Raw genomic sequence first — 18227 nt, forward strand, 5'->3', positions numbered from 1 at the left:
TTTATGCCAAAGGATTTTTTTTTTTATTCTTATTATTATTATTATTACCACCGAGACAGGTTTGTTTGTTTGTTTTGTCCCACATACAATTCAGTCTTGTGATTAAACAGGACAAAAAAAAATTACAAATAAAAAGAGAAGATGGAGTTCAAATAAATATACAATAAAAAGCTAACCGGCATTTAAAAAGGCAGGAGTGCTCTCAAGTCTGGATAAATACAGCACACAGATATGTTTGGGGACAAAGGGGACGGGTTCAGTGGGGCAGGGAGAGGAATAGGCCAAAGTTTCAGAAGTGCCTTGTGATCGGTGGTGCAGGGCGGGTGGGCGTGAGCCACCCAGTATGCTCATGAGATTCGGAGAGAGCACCAGTCTTTTGGAAAACAGCGTCCTTCCTCGCCCTCTCCCCCTTGGCTTTAGGCTCACACTCCGCACTGTTTTTTAAAAAAGAAGACCATGGCTCGTAGAAACTATCACACAGTGATAACGTGATCGTGGTTACTTCAGCATCAGCCCTTTGGGTATGTCTTGGGTTTCGTTTCGTTTTTTCAAATACTATACAGAATGTACAAAAAAAAAAGGGAAGGGGAATTGGGGTGGGGAAAGATGCAAGGTGCTAGACAGGGATATCCAACGCAGCCTTAGCTGCAAAAAATAAAATACAATTGCCCCAAAGGGAGCTCGGGAGCTCCCGCTGCTTTCCAGGACAGCCACTCCCTGTTTGCTGCTGAGCTCGTGCAGGCAGGTGCTGGCGCAACGTGGACTTGCCCCCTCTCACCCTGCTCCACAGATGCGGACAGAGCCTCCCCAAAGGCCTCGCTGGCCCAGAAGGCGGAGGCAACCCGTGTGGAAGAGGAGAGAGACCAACCCTGCTCTCTCCGACTGGCTGATTCAGGCTGGAGGGCGAGTCCAGAAGTCACCACCTTGCAAGATGCCAGGGAGAGCTGACTGTAGCTGAGCGGCTGCAGCTTGACCCAGTCTCCTTGCCTAAGCCCCCTCGGTAGTGTTTAAAGGCTGCAACAGCGAGCCGGCTAAGGTAGGATCAGGTGCAGCCAGGGTCTGCAAGGAACAGTGTCGTGGAGCCCCAAACCCCACGCCCCCGATCCTATTTGTGCTAAGAGCTGCCCCAGCTGGCTGCTGAGGGGGGGGGGCACAGCAGACCCTTCCCCAAAGAGCCCTCCTAGGAGAGGGAGGGGGGCAACATAAAAGAAACAAAACCAGTGCTCCAAAGAAGGCATCGCTCACCAAGCTCCCATGCAACAGATTCCCAAATTCAGTAAGGATCTCTCTTTTTTTAGTGTTTTTTCTTTTCTCTTTTTTAGTAAGGATTGCCAACTGCTTGGGTCAAGTTACAACTCACGTAAGAAGAAAAAGAGTGAAATAAAAGCAAAGAAGCAGCCCCCCCCCCCCCGGACGCAGGGTGGTTAACTTGAGACGCCCCAGAGGCTCCAACTCCCATCAGCCCCAGCCGGCAGGGCCAGGAGGGAGGAGTCGTAGCTTAGCAACACCTTGCAGGCCACAGGTAGCCCAACTCCAAGCCCCTGGATCTAAAGGTTTGGTCCCCTTCCTGGATTTGGCCCCTTCACCTGACAAGCAAGCCCCTCTCTTGCCTGGCCTTTGAAACCCGCTTCCGGGGAGTCTACTTGGGTGCAGGACCAGGCAGAACCTTCCCATCTCCGTTCTGCCACGCTGGCCCAAGCGTTACATGCCCTGCCAGAGTGATGGGAGAAAAGCCGTGCCTGTTGGTTTTTAGTTCGCTCCCTATCCCCCAGGGAAACAAGGGCTGCGATTCAGTCTCGCCTGGGAAATAGGGACGCGAGAGAGCCCAAGTGTTGTGGGGCTTATTGCTGAGATGGAAGCTCCACCCCGCCCAGGGCTAGCATCTACGAACAGGCTTCTAAGGGTTGATGGCTTTTTCTTTAAAAAGGGTGAATTGGGGAACTGCCAGTTATCCAATAGACCACACTGCTTCTTTGAGTGGTTAATAGAACCTGTCCACCTCTTGCTCAGAGTGTGAGCAATCCGAATGTTAGGCTCAGGCTCAGAAATCCTGCCCAGCTTAAACAAGGCGATTCAGGTTGTCACAGAGCGGGGGGGGGGGGCCTCCCTTGGCCACCCCCCACTTCCTAATTTAACCAGAAACTAACCCCTGCCCCATGGCTCATCCTTCTGCTCCCCTTTCTCTGGCTCCTTCACCCCCCCCCGACCCTCCTCCCACATTCGCAGACACGTTTCTCTTCCCTGAACGAGCGTCGGCAACTACGGGCCCACTGGCCCATGTCCGGCCTGCGGGCGACAACTGGCTGGCTTCCCAAATCGACACGACTCCCGCCCAAGCATCCCTGTTTGCTTACCTGCGGTCTTTTCCTTCTGTCTCCTTTTGCCTCTCCCCCTCCCCCCCTTACCTGTGGCCTCGCGTCTACAGTATCTGAAAGCAGAGAAGGAAGGCCCTCATGTGCCCTCCCTCCTGGCCCATTGCTCCTCTGCTGGGTCCGCCTACGTGGGGAGCGTTAACGGTGAGAAGTCCTCATGGCCTGTGCGTTTGGAGTCAGGAAAGGGCAGGGGAAATGTGAAATTGAAGGAAGCACAAGGGACGGGGGGAGAACCTGCTGAACCACACACAGCTGGCACGTGATTTGCAGCACCCCCCCAAGAAGTCATTAACAGTTAGCAAAGCAGTGTGAAAGCCTTTTGTGGCTGCAACTGGCTGGTGCGAGAGTAGTGGGTGGGTGCCCTTCTGCTTGCATCTCGCTCCTCTTTTGGCTCGGGACGAGGGATCTTGGCCAGGAGAGAGAGAAAGTTGCTTGGTCCAGGGCTGCTCTGGTCAGGAACGCTGCTGTGTGTCCTTTTCACACACCAGGAGGTTGTTTCTCCCCAAAGGAGTTCCGACGTTGAAGTCGCAGGTCCAAAGCGGCAGGAGGGGAGGTTTCGAAAACCCTTGCCCAAGATGGCAAGGAGGCAGAGCCCTTCCCAGACACAGCAGAGCATCCCAGTCTAGGCCCGTGCTCTCTCTCTCTGCTCCCAAACTGGTAAAAACGTTTCCGCTCCCTGAGCTGGGAAAGAAAAACCAGGTGACCTTGAAAGGAGCGGGGAAACTGTTTCAGTGCTGGTGAAGGTGAGTCCCAAGGTCAGGGAAGCAGCTGCCTCTTCCCCCAGTTGCAATGCCCCGGCCACCGCTGTCCAGCAGGGGTCAGTCCTGAGCTTGGGTGGGGATGGCAAGAGGGGCCCGTGGCGAAGAGAAGAGTTGTTAGCACCACTGGCTGGGCCAGAGAAAGAAAGAATGGACAAGGGGAACGAGAAAAGAGGGGGCTCCTGGGGACGCACCTGTTGGGGGGGAAAGAAAGAGAGAGGCACTATGAAATGACAAGGAGGTGCAAGGCCGGGCCCCACAAGGCTGCTTCCTCCTGCCCAGCCCCCTCCTGGGCCTGCCTTACCTGTAGGCCCCGCCCTCTTTTCATACAAAGACCTTGGCAAGGGCATCGGCCCCAGCGCTGGCAATCAGGGCCTTGCTGGGATGGAAGGCCACGTCGTGGATGGCCTCTTCGTGCTTCTTGCGGTGAGCTGTGATCTCCTGCGTGCAGGTCTTGTTGTCGAGGTTCCACAGCCGGAGGGAGCAGTCGTGGCCTGGGAGAGGCGGAAGGGCCAGTGGGGTTAAGCAAGGAAGCCCACGTGCCCAGGCACGCACGAGGCTTAGTTAAGGGGTAATAATAATAATAATAATAATAATAATAATAATAATAATAATAATAATAATAATTTTATTTATATCCCACTCTCCCCAGCCGAAGCCAGGTTCAGGGCGGCTAACAACAATAAAATAGTACAACATTCTAAAATCATTTCATTATAAAATTAATTCAAATCAAATTGATGGCAACCATTAGACTAAAGTTCTGTGAAGATTGCCAAAGGTACCGGCAGACCTCTAAGCTGTTGAAGGAGGGGACGGTGCGAAGCCACTATGGCGAGGAAATAGGGTGTCGGACTAAAGGCCCGTCTATCCCACAAGCACGCAAACTGGGCCAGTTGCCAAAGTCCCAGGGCCACAGGGACTGGGAGGTCACAGAGGAGTGGTGGGAGGAGCTGGCTGGGCAATCCCCAAGGGAAGAAGGCTCATGAGCCTGGGGAATGATGGTGGGATGATGAGTGATCAGAGGGAGAAGACTGGGAGGAGGAAGTGTTGGAAGCTGGAGAGGTGACAGGGCTTAGTGAGCTGGGAGAGTCTGTGGCAGAGAGCAGTCCACAATCAGAGGCAGAAGCAGAGGCCAAGAGGCAGAGATGAGTTCAGGCTGGTGAAGAGTCACACTGGTCTCCCCCTCCTGATGTGGCAGGCTCCCCTCCCCGACTCCCAGAAAGAGGTATGAAAAAGGAAGAGCAAAGACAGACTGTGCATGCGGGCACAGTATCCGGTTGCTGGAAAGATGCCCTGAGGAGGAGGACAAATAGGCTGCGGGGAAGTGGGGAATTTCAGCAACTGGTTTCATGGAGTAAGACCCACAGGGCATGAACTGCTGTGCTCATGAGGCCTGAAAGTCTGTCCAATCTGTGAAGATCATGTTTTGCTGATAAAATGTTAACCCCAGCATTGAAAATGGCGTGATTTACTGACTGGCTGGCTCCGTGACATTTACAGACCTGAATTTGCACCTTTAAGGGGTGAGATTGGAAGGCCAACTCGCGCCCTTCACAAAGGATGGATTAAAACCCAGCAACTGCCAATTCCTGATGCCAAGGTCAAGACTGTCTAGAATAAAGCTCAGTACATTCACGGGAGGAGCCTGACATTCTGCTCTGCCATGGGGGGGGGGACCCACCTTGCAGACTGGGGTTCTACTGTGCACATAAAAGAAAACTCCCAGTAAGAAGGCTGATTGCTGAAGAATGGATGCTTTTGAATTCTGGTGATGGAGGAGACTCTTGAGAGTCCCATGGACTGCAAGAAAACCAAACCTATCTATTCTGAAGGAAATCAGCCCTGAGTGCTCACTGGAAGGACAGATCCTGAAGCTGAGGCTCCAAGACTTTGGCCATCTCGTGAGAAGAGAAGACTCCCTGGAAAAGACCCTGATGTTGGGAAAGATGGAGGGCACAAGGAGAAGGGGACGACAGAGGACGAGATGGTTGGACAGTGTTCTCAAAGCTACGAACATGAGTTTGACCAAACTGCGGGAGGCAGTGGAAGACAGGAGTGCCTGGCGTGCTCTGGTCCATGGGGTCACGAAGAGTCGGACACGACTAAACGACTAAACAACAACAACACCACTTAGGAGATGGAGGAGGCAGCACTTACTTCCTGATATAAGGAACACTCCGTTGGGATCTACAGCGAGACAGGTAACAGCGTCCAGGTGTGCCACCATGGAGTGCACAGCTTTCCCTGCACAGAGAGAACATTTTTCCCCTGAGTTACAAAATGTAGACATGTACGCAACTCCCGTTCCTGGGTTATTTGGAAAATCGTGCTCAGAGGGAACCTGCCAACTTAAAACTGTGTTTGAGAAGCAAGTGCTCTTCTAATCACTGCGAAGGAGGCAGAGGTTACAGGTTTCTGCCAAGTCATCCATTCTGGCCCCCAAACAACAGCCCTACCTGTGCGATTGTCCAGGAAGCGGATCCCTCGGTCGTCATGGGCTGTGATAGTGATCGGCTGGGTTGGGTGGCTCACAACTTGGTTGATCTGACTGGATCCTGTTCAGAGAGGAAGGGAGGAGAGTTTAAGGACAGTCCTAGGACAAGCAAATCTTTGCTTGGATAAGAGCAGAGATGTGGAAAAGGAGAAACTTCTCCAAGGAGGCAGCCTCAAACTTTTGCTGAATTTGCACTCGGGAGACCCTGAAAGAGAATGTGAGGGCCAGGTGCCATATGTTACTTATTTCTGCCAAGTTTTTAAACAGACTAAACATTATACCAGCCCTTCCCACACCTGGGGCCTTCCAGAGGTTTTCGGAATACAATTCCCATCAGCCTAAGCCAGCACAAAGCTGCATTGTATGAATGATTTATTTATTTTGGCTTGACACAAAAATGCGCCCAGAATTAACTGGACAGAGTTCTAAATTTAAAAAAATAAAAGTACAATGTAATAGAGGTATTCCTCCTTCTATGACTCAGGAGGGGGTGCTGTTCCCAAGATTATGCACACAACTGCACCTAAATTTTTTTTTGCTTCTGCTCATTTGTAAACTTAACCAACCCAAACTCATTCACTTAGTTAATGCTACAATCACTTTATGTATTTCACTTGTCAGTAGAAATAAAATTCACAGCAAGTGCGTTTCACTCCCAGCACCTTCTATTCTTGGACCCAAAAGCCCCTTATAGCACAGTTCCAATCCCAAAATTTTATCTTCTCTGAATTTTGTCGAGGCACTTTGGTTTCCCCCCTCTCTCCTCTTCTAGATTCCTCAGAGATCCCCTTGCCTATCCCACCACTGTCCTGTCCACAACTACACCCCGGCAAGAGCTCAGTCGGTAGAGCATGAGCTTCTTAATCTCAGGGTTGTGGGTTTGAGCCCCGTGTGAGATAAAGTGGAAATGAAGTGTAATGTTACCTTGAAATTATGTACACAGTATTCCAATGGTCACACACACACACACAACTACACCCCAGCAAGAAACAAACCCACTCTTGGGGAGTCTCTAAACAAGGGACCTGTAAACGCTGTTGCTGGTTTATCATCATAACCCCTGGTCCTAAGCAACCCAATCTAACTCGCTAGGATGACATTCCTGCTTGGGTAAATGTCCCACTTTGTGCAAGAGAACAGAAATGCCACCAATATAGGCAGGTGTCTGACTCATTTCAGACTAAACAGAACCTTTATTCTCTTCTTTTTTCTTTTTTTAATTTCTTTTTTTAATTTTATTGGAATTTTATTTACAACATAACACAAACCCCCCAATATACAAATCCACCTTCATTAGACATGAACATAACATACAGTAAACATAACATACAACAATACCAACAACCAAATAAAAGACTTCCATTATCCTGTATCTGGGCTCATTTACTTCTTATAAACTGTTTCCTTTATGAATAATTATTAAGATTTTTCTAATTATAACTTAAATATCCACAAAGTCTCCTGCAGACATTAATCGAAACAAGTCCAGCTATGTATTTTATGTAGGTGTTTTGTGAAGTATTCTCTGCATTTTATTCTCAATAATGGCAGAAACTCACAGATGGAGAAGACTTTTATTTTTCTACATCATTTTTATTTAGAAAGGGAATCTTTGTATGAGCCAATGCTTTATTATCCCTTTGGAGCTGTGGTGCCTTGTTGTTGTTGTTGTTGTTGTTGTTGTTGTTGTTGTTGTTGTTGTTGTTGTTGTTGTTGTTGTTGTAATTTTGTCCTTTTATGTTGTCATGCTTTATGGTTAACATTTTTGATTCTCTGTTTTTGTTATGTTTACACTATTTTTTTTGCTAGCCCCACCCCACTCTCAGCCCCAACTCACCGCTGGCTGGCCTGGATTCCAGGGTCAGGACAGAGCAGTTGGCTTCCACATCATAGAGAACTGTGCATCCTGTCTGGAAGGCTGCCACGACGTGTGCAGGGTCGGTACCGGAGAAGGTGATGGAGGTAGGGATTCCGTTCTCTGCAGAAGATGGTAGAGAGAAGCATCTGGGCACTGGGTTCTGGAGATGGTCCAAGGGTGACCACAGCAGTCGGAAGGATTTGGAGCAGGGGTCTGCAACCCGCGGCTCCGGAGCCGCATGTGGCTCTTTTACACCTTTGCCGCGGCTCCGGGGTGGATACTAGCGAGGGGAGAAGGCGCATTGTGCGCCCCGACACTCCCCACTGTGGCGGGCGCTGTACTGGCTGTGACGTCGCATGGGGGCGGTGCATGCGTTAGTCACGCACCGTCCCGACGTCACCTTCCCGCCCGCCCGCCCGCTACATTGTAAGGGGCAGGTACGCTGGTCACTGCATTGAAAAGGGGCATGTACGCTGGTCACTGTTTTGAAGGGGAGTGAAGAACACACACACACACACACACACACACACACAAAGGTAACTTGTAAATTTAACGTTTATTTCTATGAGGAGTAGTAATTCTGAGGGGTCAAACAAAGAAATAATAAAAAAGTGACAAAAAAGTTATTTTTATAATGACGAGTTTTGCGGCTCCCAGTTTTTTTCTTCGGAAATGGGTCCAAGTGGCTCTTTTTGTCTTAAAGGTTGCAGACCCCTGATTTGGAGAGAACTGGAAGTTGCTCTGCCCAAGCCATACTGCACAGAGTTGATGAATCTCCACCTAACCTTGAGGATTTATATACAGTGGTGCCCCGCAAGACAAATGCCTCGCAAGACGAAAAACCCGCTAGACGAAAGGGTTTTCCGTTTTTCGATGCGCTTCGCAAGACGAATTTCCCTATGGGCTTGCTTCGCAAGACGAAAACGTCTTGCGATTTTTTCGCTTCCCCCCCCCTTTTTCTAAGCCGCTAATAGCCTTTTAGCCGCTAAGCCTTTAATAGCCGCTAAACCGCTAATAGCGCTAATCCGCTAATAGCCATGCTTCGCAAGACGAAAAAACCGCTAGACGAAGAGACTCGCGGAACGGATTATTTTCGTCTTGCGAGGCACCACTGTATCTCTAATCTTTGTTTTTACTCTTCTCAGAGCCACTGCACCTTTATCCCTGTTAAGAAGCCCTCCCTCCCTTTTTGGAGAAGCCCTGAATTATCTGCTGAGGGTATGTGAGGTTTTCAATGCTCCAGATGTTATTAACTTCTAGCTGCTACGAGAGATTGAGCGCCCTAATAATAATAATAACCCCACCCAACTGGCTGGGTTTCTCCAGCCACTCTGGGCGGCTTCCATCAGAATACAGTGGTGCCCCGCAAGACGAATGCCTCGCAAGACGAAAAACTCGCTAGACGAAAGAGTTTTCCGTTTTTTGTCGTTCCGCAAGACGAATTTCCCTATGGGCTTGCTTCGCAAGACGAAACGTCTTGCGAGTTCTTGCGAGTTTGTTTCCTTTTTCTTAAAGCCGCTAAGCCGCTAATAGCCGCTAAGCCACTAATAGCCGCTAATAGCCGTGCTTTGCAAGACAAAAAAACCGCAAGACGAAGAGACTCGCGGAACGGATTAATTTCGTCTTGCGAGGCACCACTGTATTAAAATAAAGGTAAAGGGACCCCTGACCATTAGGTCCAGTCGTGGCCGACTCTGGGGTTGCGACGCTCATCTCGTTTTACTGGCCGAGGGAGCCGGCGTACAGCTTCCAGGTCATGTGGCCAGCAGGACTAAGCCGCTTCTGGCGAAGCAGAGCAGCGCACGGAAACGCCGCTTACCTTCCGGGGGTTGGACTCGATGGCCCTTATGGTCTCTTCCAACTCTATGATTCCCGCCAGAGAGGTACCTATTTATCTACTTGCACTTTGATGTGCTTTCGAACTGCTAGATTGGCAGGAGCAGGGACCAAGCAACAGGAGCTCAGCCCGTCGTGGGGATTCGAACCGCCGACCTTCTGATTGGCAAGTCCTAGGCTCTGTGGTTTAACCCACAGTGCCACCCGCGTCCCTCCCTATTAAACATTAAAAGCTTCCCTAAACAGGGCTGCCTTCAAACGTCTTCTAAAAGTCTGGTAGTTGTTTTTCTCTTTGAAATGTGGTGGGAGGCATTCCACAGGGTGGGTGCCACTATCGAGAAGGCCCTCTGCCTGGTTCCCTGTAACTTGGCTTCTTGCAGTAAGGGAACCGCCAGAAGGCCCTCGTCACTGGACCTCAGTGTCCGGGTAGAACGATGGAGGTGGAGGCACTCCTTCAGGTATACTGGACCGAGGCCATTTAGGGCTTTAAAGGTCAGCACCAACACTTTGGGGTCTGAGCTTGAGAGGGAAAGGCAGAGGAAGTTCACACCACGAACGAATGAGAAGCCCTTCGGCAGGATCCAAGCGCCCAGCGTGATCAAAAAGAGGCAGAGGCTCACCACTGTCCGCAGTGTAGGTGCTGAGGCAGGAGGAGTTGCTGCTGCTGCTGCTGGGGTCCCATATCCTCACCGTGCCATCTGCAGAGCACGAAGCCAAGCGGTTCTTCGAGGGGCTGAAGGCCAGGCCCCAAACGGCGTCTGTGTGTCCGTCCAAGACGTTGCCGAGCACACTTGGGTCTGGGCCAGGAACAAGGACAAAAGCAAAACCTAGCGCTGCCTGCCTCCCTTTCAAGCTTCGCGCAGCAGGGACAGGTGGCCTAGATCATCACATATACTTCAGAGCCAAGGCCCAAGCAAATTTATTTATTTCATGCATTTAATATTTCCCCCTTCGACACGTGTATTTCTAGGGGTGGCTAATAGAACTGCAAACAGAACCCGACGCTCAAAAGCAGGAGCGTCATGCGGCAAACATCCAAGTAACATAAATAAAAGAGAGAGAGCCTGGAAACTTTAAATGCCCGTGCCAGAGCAGGCGCCACGTGAGCCTCCCTGTGCTGGGATGGAGCTCCACAACTGGGGAAACTCTCTCTGCGTGCGTCACCACAATAGGTGCATTGGATTTAGCCCTCTGGCCAAATGGAGGGTGTAGTGGTTGGGAGTTACTCGTGCGTAAACTTTCCCGTTTGGAAGCTTGGCTGCCTAGGTTAAACCGTCTTGACTGCACAACCCATCTCAGCGTGGCTGCCTCAGTCGCTAGCAGAATCTGTCTGTGGGCGTTTCTTAAACCTTTGCCAGCAAAAAAGCTGTTTGACACCCAATCGTCTCCGCCTCTCATTGCGCAGAAGTCTCCTGCGCAGGGAGGACGTGGGTAGCGGAGGACCAGTGCTCTCCTCACTGACTTCCATGGAAGAATCCCGGAGCCCTTCCACCTCTTCTCGCATTGGATCCTTGGTGTTACGCTGATTTCCTTCCCCCTCTATCAAGCTGCGTCTCCCCCTAGTGCTGGTACCTTCCCCTGCAGAATCGGAGAGCCTCTCCTTCTCCTGTTGCTCTGATGTCAGTTCCCTGACAGAGGGCAAGGGATAGAGAAGAGCATGAGCTTTGCTTCCTGGTCCATGCACACGAGAACGCCAGATCCCACAAACGCTCTGCCCTCCAAGACGCAAAACATGCAGGGAGTTACCGTCGCAACTCGGCAGCGAATAGTTTGTGGAGGCTCCAGTCTTGCAAAAACCAGCAGTCAGCAATACTGCCACCCCACCTAACCTGGTCCCCAATTCTAAACTTGCAGGGTGCGGCGAGGCACCCCCAAATCCTGTCCATGTAATGTCACTGTGCTGAAAACAGCAGTCATCCCTAGATCAAAGAATGCAAGCAAGGAGACAAGATACAGCAGAGTTGGGGCAGCCCTTGCCTGTCCCTACCATAGCCATCGTAGGGGTCCATGCCAAGTTCCGGGATCCTCCAGCAACGGATCCTCGTGTCTGCGCCTCCACTGTAGCAATATTCGCTGTCGCAGCCCATGGCAACAGAAAGCACCGGGCCCCTGGCAAGGAACAGCAACGGGTGCATGAAAAGGAGCGGAAGGAACGAGGGTGGGGCTGTACCCACTAATGCTCCCCCGACACCCACCAGGGGGAATCCAACAGGCAGTTCTGCTTTAGGGCAGCTGACAGGTTAGCTAGGGATCAATGCCTTCCCCTTGCGCCTGCTCGACTCCTATACACACCTGTGTGCCCTGAATGCATAGACTGGCTCCACGTCGAGCGCTGCATTCCTGTAACAGCAAAGAGGGATGACAAAAGAGTCAGATGGGGTGGCCTACACATCTCCATGTCGTCTTTGCTTTTCTCACTTGCAGGCTGAGCTTACGTGCAACAACTCCCATTGTGTCACAGCTCTTTTCATCTCCTGTGACTGGTTATTTTTGTATGCTTTCCTCATACAGTTTCACAGACTCTGTCACTGGGGGTTATTGCTTTCTTTTCGTTCTTTTTTTTATTATGCATTTTGTATTTTTACGTTGTGAACTGCCCTGAGGTCTATGGATAAAGGGCGGAATACAAATTTTATTAATAATAATGGTAACAGATTTGGAGGGAGTTGGAAGGGACCCCCCCGGGGCGATCTAGCCTAACCTCTTGCAATGCACGAATCATCTCCTGGGGGCATCTCTCCCACAGGGACACTACAAGTTTAAACCACTTTGTGGATCCCATCTCTCCCCTGTCCCCACAAGAACTCTGGGAAATGGGAGGGTTAAAAGACTGTACAACTCTCCACAGCCCTAGAGCATTCCTTGACTGGGAGCCATGGCAGGCGGAGACAAAAAACGGGCATCCATCTGGCACACAGAAATGCCTAAAGCATTTTCTTCCCTGTAATGAGAGACCTGCTGGGCCGGACCACAGAGCGACCTCCTCCAGCATCGCATTTCCCACAGTCACCAACCAGATGACGACAGGAAGCCTGCAAGGGCAAGGACCCTTCTCTGCCGCTACTCCTCAGTAACTGGCGATCGGAGGCATGCTAGGCCACCTTGCCCTTCTCCAGGGAGGGAGCCAGCTAGCTCCAGCTCTAAAGACATTAAATAAGTTGGAGTTCTTGTTATTAAATATGCCAAGAAAAAAGCACACCAAGAACTCAGGCCAATATAAGTTTCAATAGTGGGAGTGGTCCCTACTCGCAAATCAGTAGTCAGTGGTTTCTGATCCATAATTGACTTCTGCCCAATGATTGAAACTAAGACCTTCACATCAAATCTGACTATGGACTAACATGAACTTGCTAGTTTCTGATCCATAATTGGATATACATATCCTTATGAGTTTGAGTTTGTAGTCTCTGTTTGCGTTTGTAATCTCTGTTTGAGTTTGTAATCCTTGTTAGAATACATACTTTTGAATGGATTAGTTTTTGTTACAATTGGCTATTGATTTGCGAGTAGGGACCGCTCCCACTACTGAAACTTATATTGGCCTGAGTTCTTGGTGTGCCTTTTTCCAGCTCTAAAGACAGCAGGTCCTCCCTGCGCTCACTTTTTGGCGGCCACTGTCTTCTGGAGGTTCCACAGCTTCAGCGTGCCGTCCTCCGAGGCGGTGACCAGCGCGGACTCGGAGTGATGGAAGACCAAGGCCCGGATGCCATCGTAGTGACTCCGTAGGGTGAACTTGGGGTTCCACGTCTTCTTAAAGGCATCTTTGCTGTCCGAGAGCTGAGGCAGGGGTGGAGGAGAGGAGGAGGAGAAAGAATAGAGGGGCTGCTTAAGTCAGGTGCCCCTCCCCAGCCCGAACCTCCCCCGCTGCTACAGAGCTGCTTCCTCACCACCTCCCACTCATGGAAGATTATTTCCCAGCTCAGGCTGCCCCTGTGGCAGTAGCCAGAGGAGCAGAAGAGGGCTTGAGGAGGCAGCAGGGGGCAGGAATGGAAACAGACGAGTCTCGGAACTCGCATCGCAACTCACATCGCAACTTAGCTCGTTGTCGTTGGTGACGGTCAGGTCCGCGAGGTCTCCCAGGCTGACCTCTCCTCCGCCAATGGTGTCCATTATAAAAACATCCGAGGAGAAGCCCAGGGAACCTGTTCCGGGGAGGGGAGAGGAAAGCTTACGAGTGTGGCAACGCGCCAGCTACAGGACAAAGGAAACGGGGCAGGGTGTAGGTTGTTTTGGATGGCAACAGGGAAGTGTGGCAAACAGCGCTTGTGGGAAAATTAAAATAAAATAAAATTGGCACAAGGCTTGAAGCAGACTGAATGGCACGACTTTATTACCCACAAGGCTAAAACTGAAAGTAGAGGACTTCCCCACACATTAGAAAACTTTCACTGGGTAACTTAAAATGTTCGTTGCTTTCTATACAAATAGCAGCCTGGGATAATAACTTGTTTGATTGTTATTTTGCATGCATTGCCCGAGCACCAGCTTCTGGGTTAGTGGGGTGGGGTATTTCATTATTGACCTGCATGGTGCTGTGATAATGTTGGACGAATTTAATAAAATCAAAAAACAAATCCCAAAGGAAAGGGGGCGGGGCATAAAGGACAAACCAAGCCTTTGCACCTTCGTGAGATCTGGGTTGACTGGAGATGGCTGCCGGCATGGAAGGTTTCGGGGGAAGCCCATCCACATCTTGGAGGTCGGCTAGCATGCCCTGCAGCTTCACCCGGCGGCTTTCTGCAGAAGAGGGGGGGGCGTTAGAGAGGGGGAGGTCAAGGCAGCCTCTGGCCACTGCAAACTGGTGATGACCCAGCTGCTGAACCGTGGTCAATCGCGGTAAAAATGCCCAGGCGTTTTCCCCACATCTCCACCCCGATAGCTGAGACACAATCAGGAGGAACTAATCAAGAAAGCCCCATGCAGCCAAGGGGGAATTTCAGATGCAGAGGAAACTTAGATGCAGCTCTGTAACTACCAAGTTCATTGCCATCTCCCGCTCGCCGCATGTCCCCGGACCCCTCGCCGTTCTCCCCCGAGCCGAGGAAGTCGAACTCGCTCAGTGCATCCTCGGAGTCTTCGTCGTCGTCTTCATCTTCCACTTCTGGCATCAGGGGCTTGTTGGTGAGCTGCCAAGAGGGACAGGGGCAAATCAGAGCTTAGATGTGCACTGTGGCCACATCTGCATGGGCAAGCACCAGCCCGACAAGAGAACCTCCCTGCCTGAAACTAAGGAACATGACCGGGCCAGTTTATGGCCTACTGCAGGTGGGTTTTGTAGGTATCCATGTCCCTTTGTGTCCTCAGAACAGTAGCTGGGGGGGAAGCACAGCATGAAAAGGCCCAACCCCCAGGCCCACCGTTCTGAACAAAGAGATTCCTGAGACCACTGTGGACTTACAAGTCCTTTGTGGGCATGTCACTGGGCAAAGACTGGCAGGAGAAGATTTACGCTTTGCTTTTTCAACTTGAATACAATAATAAAGAGTATTTAAAGTGTGGCAAAATGGCAACACAACAGCCTCAACTGTGAATGGGAGCCACAAGCCTAAAGGGGGGAAAGCAATGGACTAATGGATGAGATTTCACTGCCCTGGCAGAGCCGGGGATAGAAGCTACAATCCAAACGCCTGTTTTGCCTTGCTCCTGCTTCCCACAAAGGGAGAGGAGATGACGAACCATCCCTGGAGGAGTATGCTGATTTGGAATAGCTGGCCTGATACTAGACTTCTGGGTGGGTGCGGTTATAAGGGGGGTATTAGTGAGTGGGAGTATTCTCTGCTTATTATTTGAGCATAGTTAATGCTTGTTTGTTTCCATGAATGTTATATTAAACAACAGATTGCTGCATTGTATGACACCCCCTTTTCTTATACTCTGTGGGTGTGTGGGTGCATATGTACACACACACACACACACACACACACATGCGTGATATATAAATTGCTGAAAGTCACTTGGAGAACTAAGCGAAGAAGTTTAAGAAATAAGTAAAATATCTGCAGCTGCAGATAGCTCAGTTGGTTAGAGCATGGTGCTGATAACACTAAGGTTGCAAGTCCGATCCCATTGCAGGGGGTTGGACTAGATGGCTCTCAAGGGCCCCTCTCAACTCTGCAATTCTATGATTCTAACTCCCTGCCCTCCGTTCTATATTGCTAAAAAAAAAAACAATTCCCTTCAAGAAACTTAAGCTCAGCCCCCTTGCCTCCATGATGCTAAACTAAGTCCTCCATCTCTTTGCTAGGTTCATGGACAGGAGGCTACCTTTACTCGCTGCTTCTTGTGTTGCCGCTGCGTCTCCAGGGGCAGGCTTTCCAAGTCCTTCTCCTCATCACTGTCGTCTTCTTCCTCGCAGCCCTGCAAGAAGGGAATCTTCTCCATCACGGAGCCGCCGGTCCGGCCCTTTGCCTCCTTCCCAGCATTCCTGCAAGTAAGAAGGGTAAGGAAGAAGAACTGACACTGGGGTCTAGGGTTGCCTCACGTGAAAACAGAAAAGCATGCTCATTATCAGGAGAAAAGAAGCAGAAAATTGTTGTATGGGGAGTATGAACTCAGCTCCAAAACAGGCTGGAAATATATTCACTGAGGGATCCCACACTCCCTCCTCTAACCTGATTTGTGTAGATCCATTCCTGGATCAGCCATTCCTGACAGCCATCAGCACAGACACTTATGACTTTATGGACCTCCACAGTGCAAGGCTATGCACAACCTTCCCTGACCAGGATTTTTATTTTATTTATTTATTTTCCACCTTTTGCAAGAGGCCACAGGGAGGTTTGCCGCATATTGAACAATGTAACTACCAAACAACAACAACAACAACATAATAATAATAATAATAATTTTTATTTATACCCCGCCCCCCCCAGCCAAGGCCGGGCTCAGAGCGGCTTACAAGCAAAAATAAAAACAAGTTGAATGATTACAACTTAAAAACAAAATTAAAATACAACATTAAAATAATGAAACATTAAAATATTAAAATGTAGCCTCATCACAGGAGGAGAAGGAAAAGAAAAAAGAAAGAGAGGGAGGGAATCAAATTGGCTCCAAGCCAAAGGCCAGGCGGAATAACTCTGTCTTACAGGCCCTGCAGAAAGAAATCAGATCCTGCAGGACCCTGGTCTCATGAGGCAGAGCGTTCCACCAGGCTGGAGCCAGAGTTGAAAAGGCCCTGGCTCTGGCTGAAGCTAATCTAACTTCCTTAGGGCCCGGGACCACTAGGGTGTTGCTATTTATGGACCTTGAGGCTCTTTGTGGGGCATACCAGGAGAGGCGGTCCCGTAGGTACAAGGGTCCTAGGCCGTGAAGGGCTTTAAAGGTCAAAAGCAGCACCTTAAATCTGACCCTGTACTCCACCGGGAGCCAGTGCAGCTGGAAAAGCACTGGGTGAATATGCTCCCATGGCAGAGACCCCGTGAGGAGCCTCGCTGCAGCATTCTGCACCCGCTGGAGTTTCTGGGACAGCTTCAAGGGCAGCCCCGCGTAGAGCGAATTACAGTAGTCAAGCCTGGAGGTGACCGTCGCATGGATCACTGTGGCCATGACACAAATTCAACTCAGAATTGAAACAGCTGCATCAAACCGTTAATAAATGCAGCCTGACAAATTTCCCTCATCCAAAAGCCTGGCAAAAAGGGTGAATCTACACGTGCTTCCTTAAAAGAATACAGATGTGGGGCCACCACTGAAAAGTCCCTTCCACAGGCACCAGCACTACACCCTTTGTCCTGTACAGGGGCCACTGCCAGCCCAGTCTCATCCCCTGGCCTTAAGGAACCTGCTCTTCGAAAGGTCTCCTCTGTACATCCCCTGGGTGTTTCATTCCCTACTGCTAGCCGCAGACCACGGAAGTAGGAAAATATCAGAGTAACGCAGAGTCTGAACATCTGGTTTAAAAAAATGCAAACTCTGAAAAAAGAACACTGGCCATGACCCTCAATGAATGTAGATACGGGAGCCACCCCCTCCTTGCAGCTCTATGGTGAAAGTCCTATGTACCCTGCGCTGGCAATCAGAGCAGCGATATAATACAGAAAACCCTCCCCCATTAAAAACTGTATTAAAAAGGGGGGAAAGTTACAATTGGCCATGCATACTCTAGGCGTGTGGCTCCCAGAGGGTTGACAGCGGGTCAAGGTGGCCCTCTACTGTGAAGGGGGGGCAAGGAACATGGAGAAGCTTCTCTTCCTCGCTGCCCTATGGCCAAAGTGACTGATAACATACCTTTTGATCTGCTCCTCTATCTGCTTGACGAGAAGGGACTCGCCCCCATTCAGCCCAGCAGGTCCCGGCGCAGGCCCAGTCCCCTGGCCGCTGGGCTCGGCAGCACCGTTCAGTTCCATGGAGCAGCGGCCGAGCAGAGAGCGGACTCGCTTGGATCGCATGTCTAGGATGGTGTCCGTGTAGCCCACTTCCTCCAGGTACCTGGGGAGGCCGATCAAAAGGGGCCTTCAGTATAGGGCTGAGCAACTTGGCAGGCCCCGGGACAAGCCTGCCTTAGAGGGAGGCTGCCAACAGGGCAGAGCCTCTTCGATCACCCCCAGGAGCTCAGTTCCTACTCACTGGCGGAGGAGTTGGCGCCCTTCCTTCCACATGAACTGGTTGCTCTCCAAGGAGATCGGTTCCGCTGGCCCGTTGGAGACTAGGGGCGAAAGGAGGAAAGCTTTCCATCAGCAGCTGGCAAGGAAACTACAGTCATACCTCATGTTACTTTTGCTTCATTTTACGTTCTTTCAGGTTAACGTCCCGCAGCGTCCCGGAAGTTCCAGAAAAGGTTACTTCCGTGTTTCGCTTCTCACGTATGCGCAGAAGCGCAAAATGACATCACACGCATGCGCAGAAGCGGCAAATTGCAACCCGTGCGTGCGCAGACATGCTGCTGCGGGTTGCGCTCTTTTCAT

General features: G+C 50.6%; 1 protein-coding gene and 1 long non-coding RNA gene across 2 annotated transcripts in view; one reads left to right on the forward strand and one right to left on the reverse strand.

Moving 5' to 3' along the window:
• The window catches only part of LOC308590626, a 145820-nt gene that overhangs the window by 108486 nt on the left and 19107 nt on the right, over positions 1-18227 (forward strand). The window lies entirely within an intron of this gene.
• Positions 1-18227, reverse strand: part of STRN4 (striatin 4) — a gene marked incomplete at its 5' end in the record, with an annotated part of 25458 nt that continues 7231 nt past the window's right edge. The window contains 15 exons of the mRNA XM_081200268.1: positions 1-3324; positions 3435-3624; positions 5291-5377; positions 5590-5688; positions 7465-7605; positions 9942-10118; positions 11309-11430; positions 11614-11661; positions 12923-13098; positions 13348-13463; positions 13945-14058; positions 14297-14447; positions 15586-15745; positions 17551-17751; positions 17890-17968. Of these exons, the coding sequence (XP_081056394.1) occupies positions 3455-3624; positions 5291-5377; positions 5590-5688; positions 7465-7605; positions 9942-10118; positions 11309-11430; positions 11614-11661; positions 12923-13098; positions 13348-13463; positions 13945-14058; positions 14297-14447; positions 15586-15745; positions 17551-17751; positions 17890-17968 (1841 nt within the window). The 3' untranslated portion in view covers positions 1-3324; positions 3435-3454. The remainder of the gene's footprint in view (positions 3325-3434; positions 3625-5290; positions 5378-5589; positions 5689-7464; positions 7606-9941; positions 10119-11308; positions 11431-11613; positions 11662-12922; positions 13099-13347; positions 13464-13944; positions 14059-14296; positions 14448-15585; positions 15746-17550; positions 17752-17889; positions 17969-18227) is intronic.

Source organism: Podarcis bocagei (genome assembly GCF_964188305.1).
Source record: "Podarcis bocagei genome assembly, chromosome: 7".
NCBI classification, from domain to species: Eukaryota; Metazoa; Chordata; class Lepidosauria; order Squamata; family Lacertidae; genus Podarcis; species Podarcis bocagei.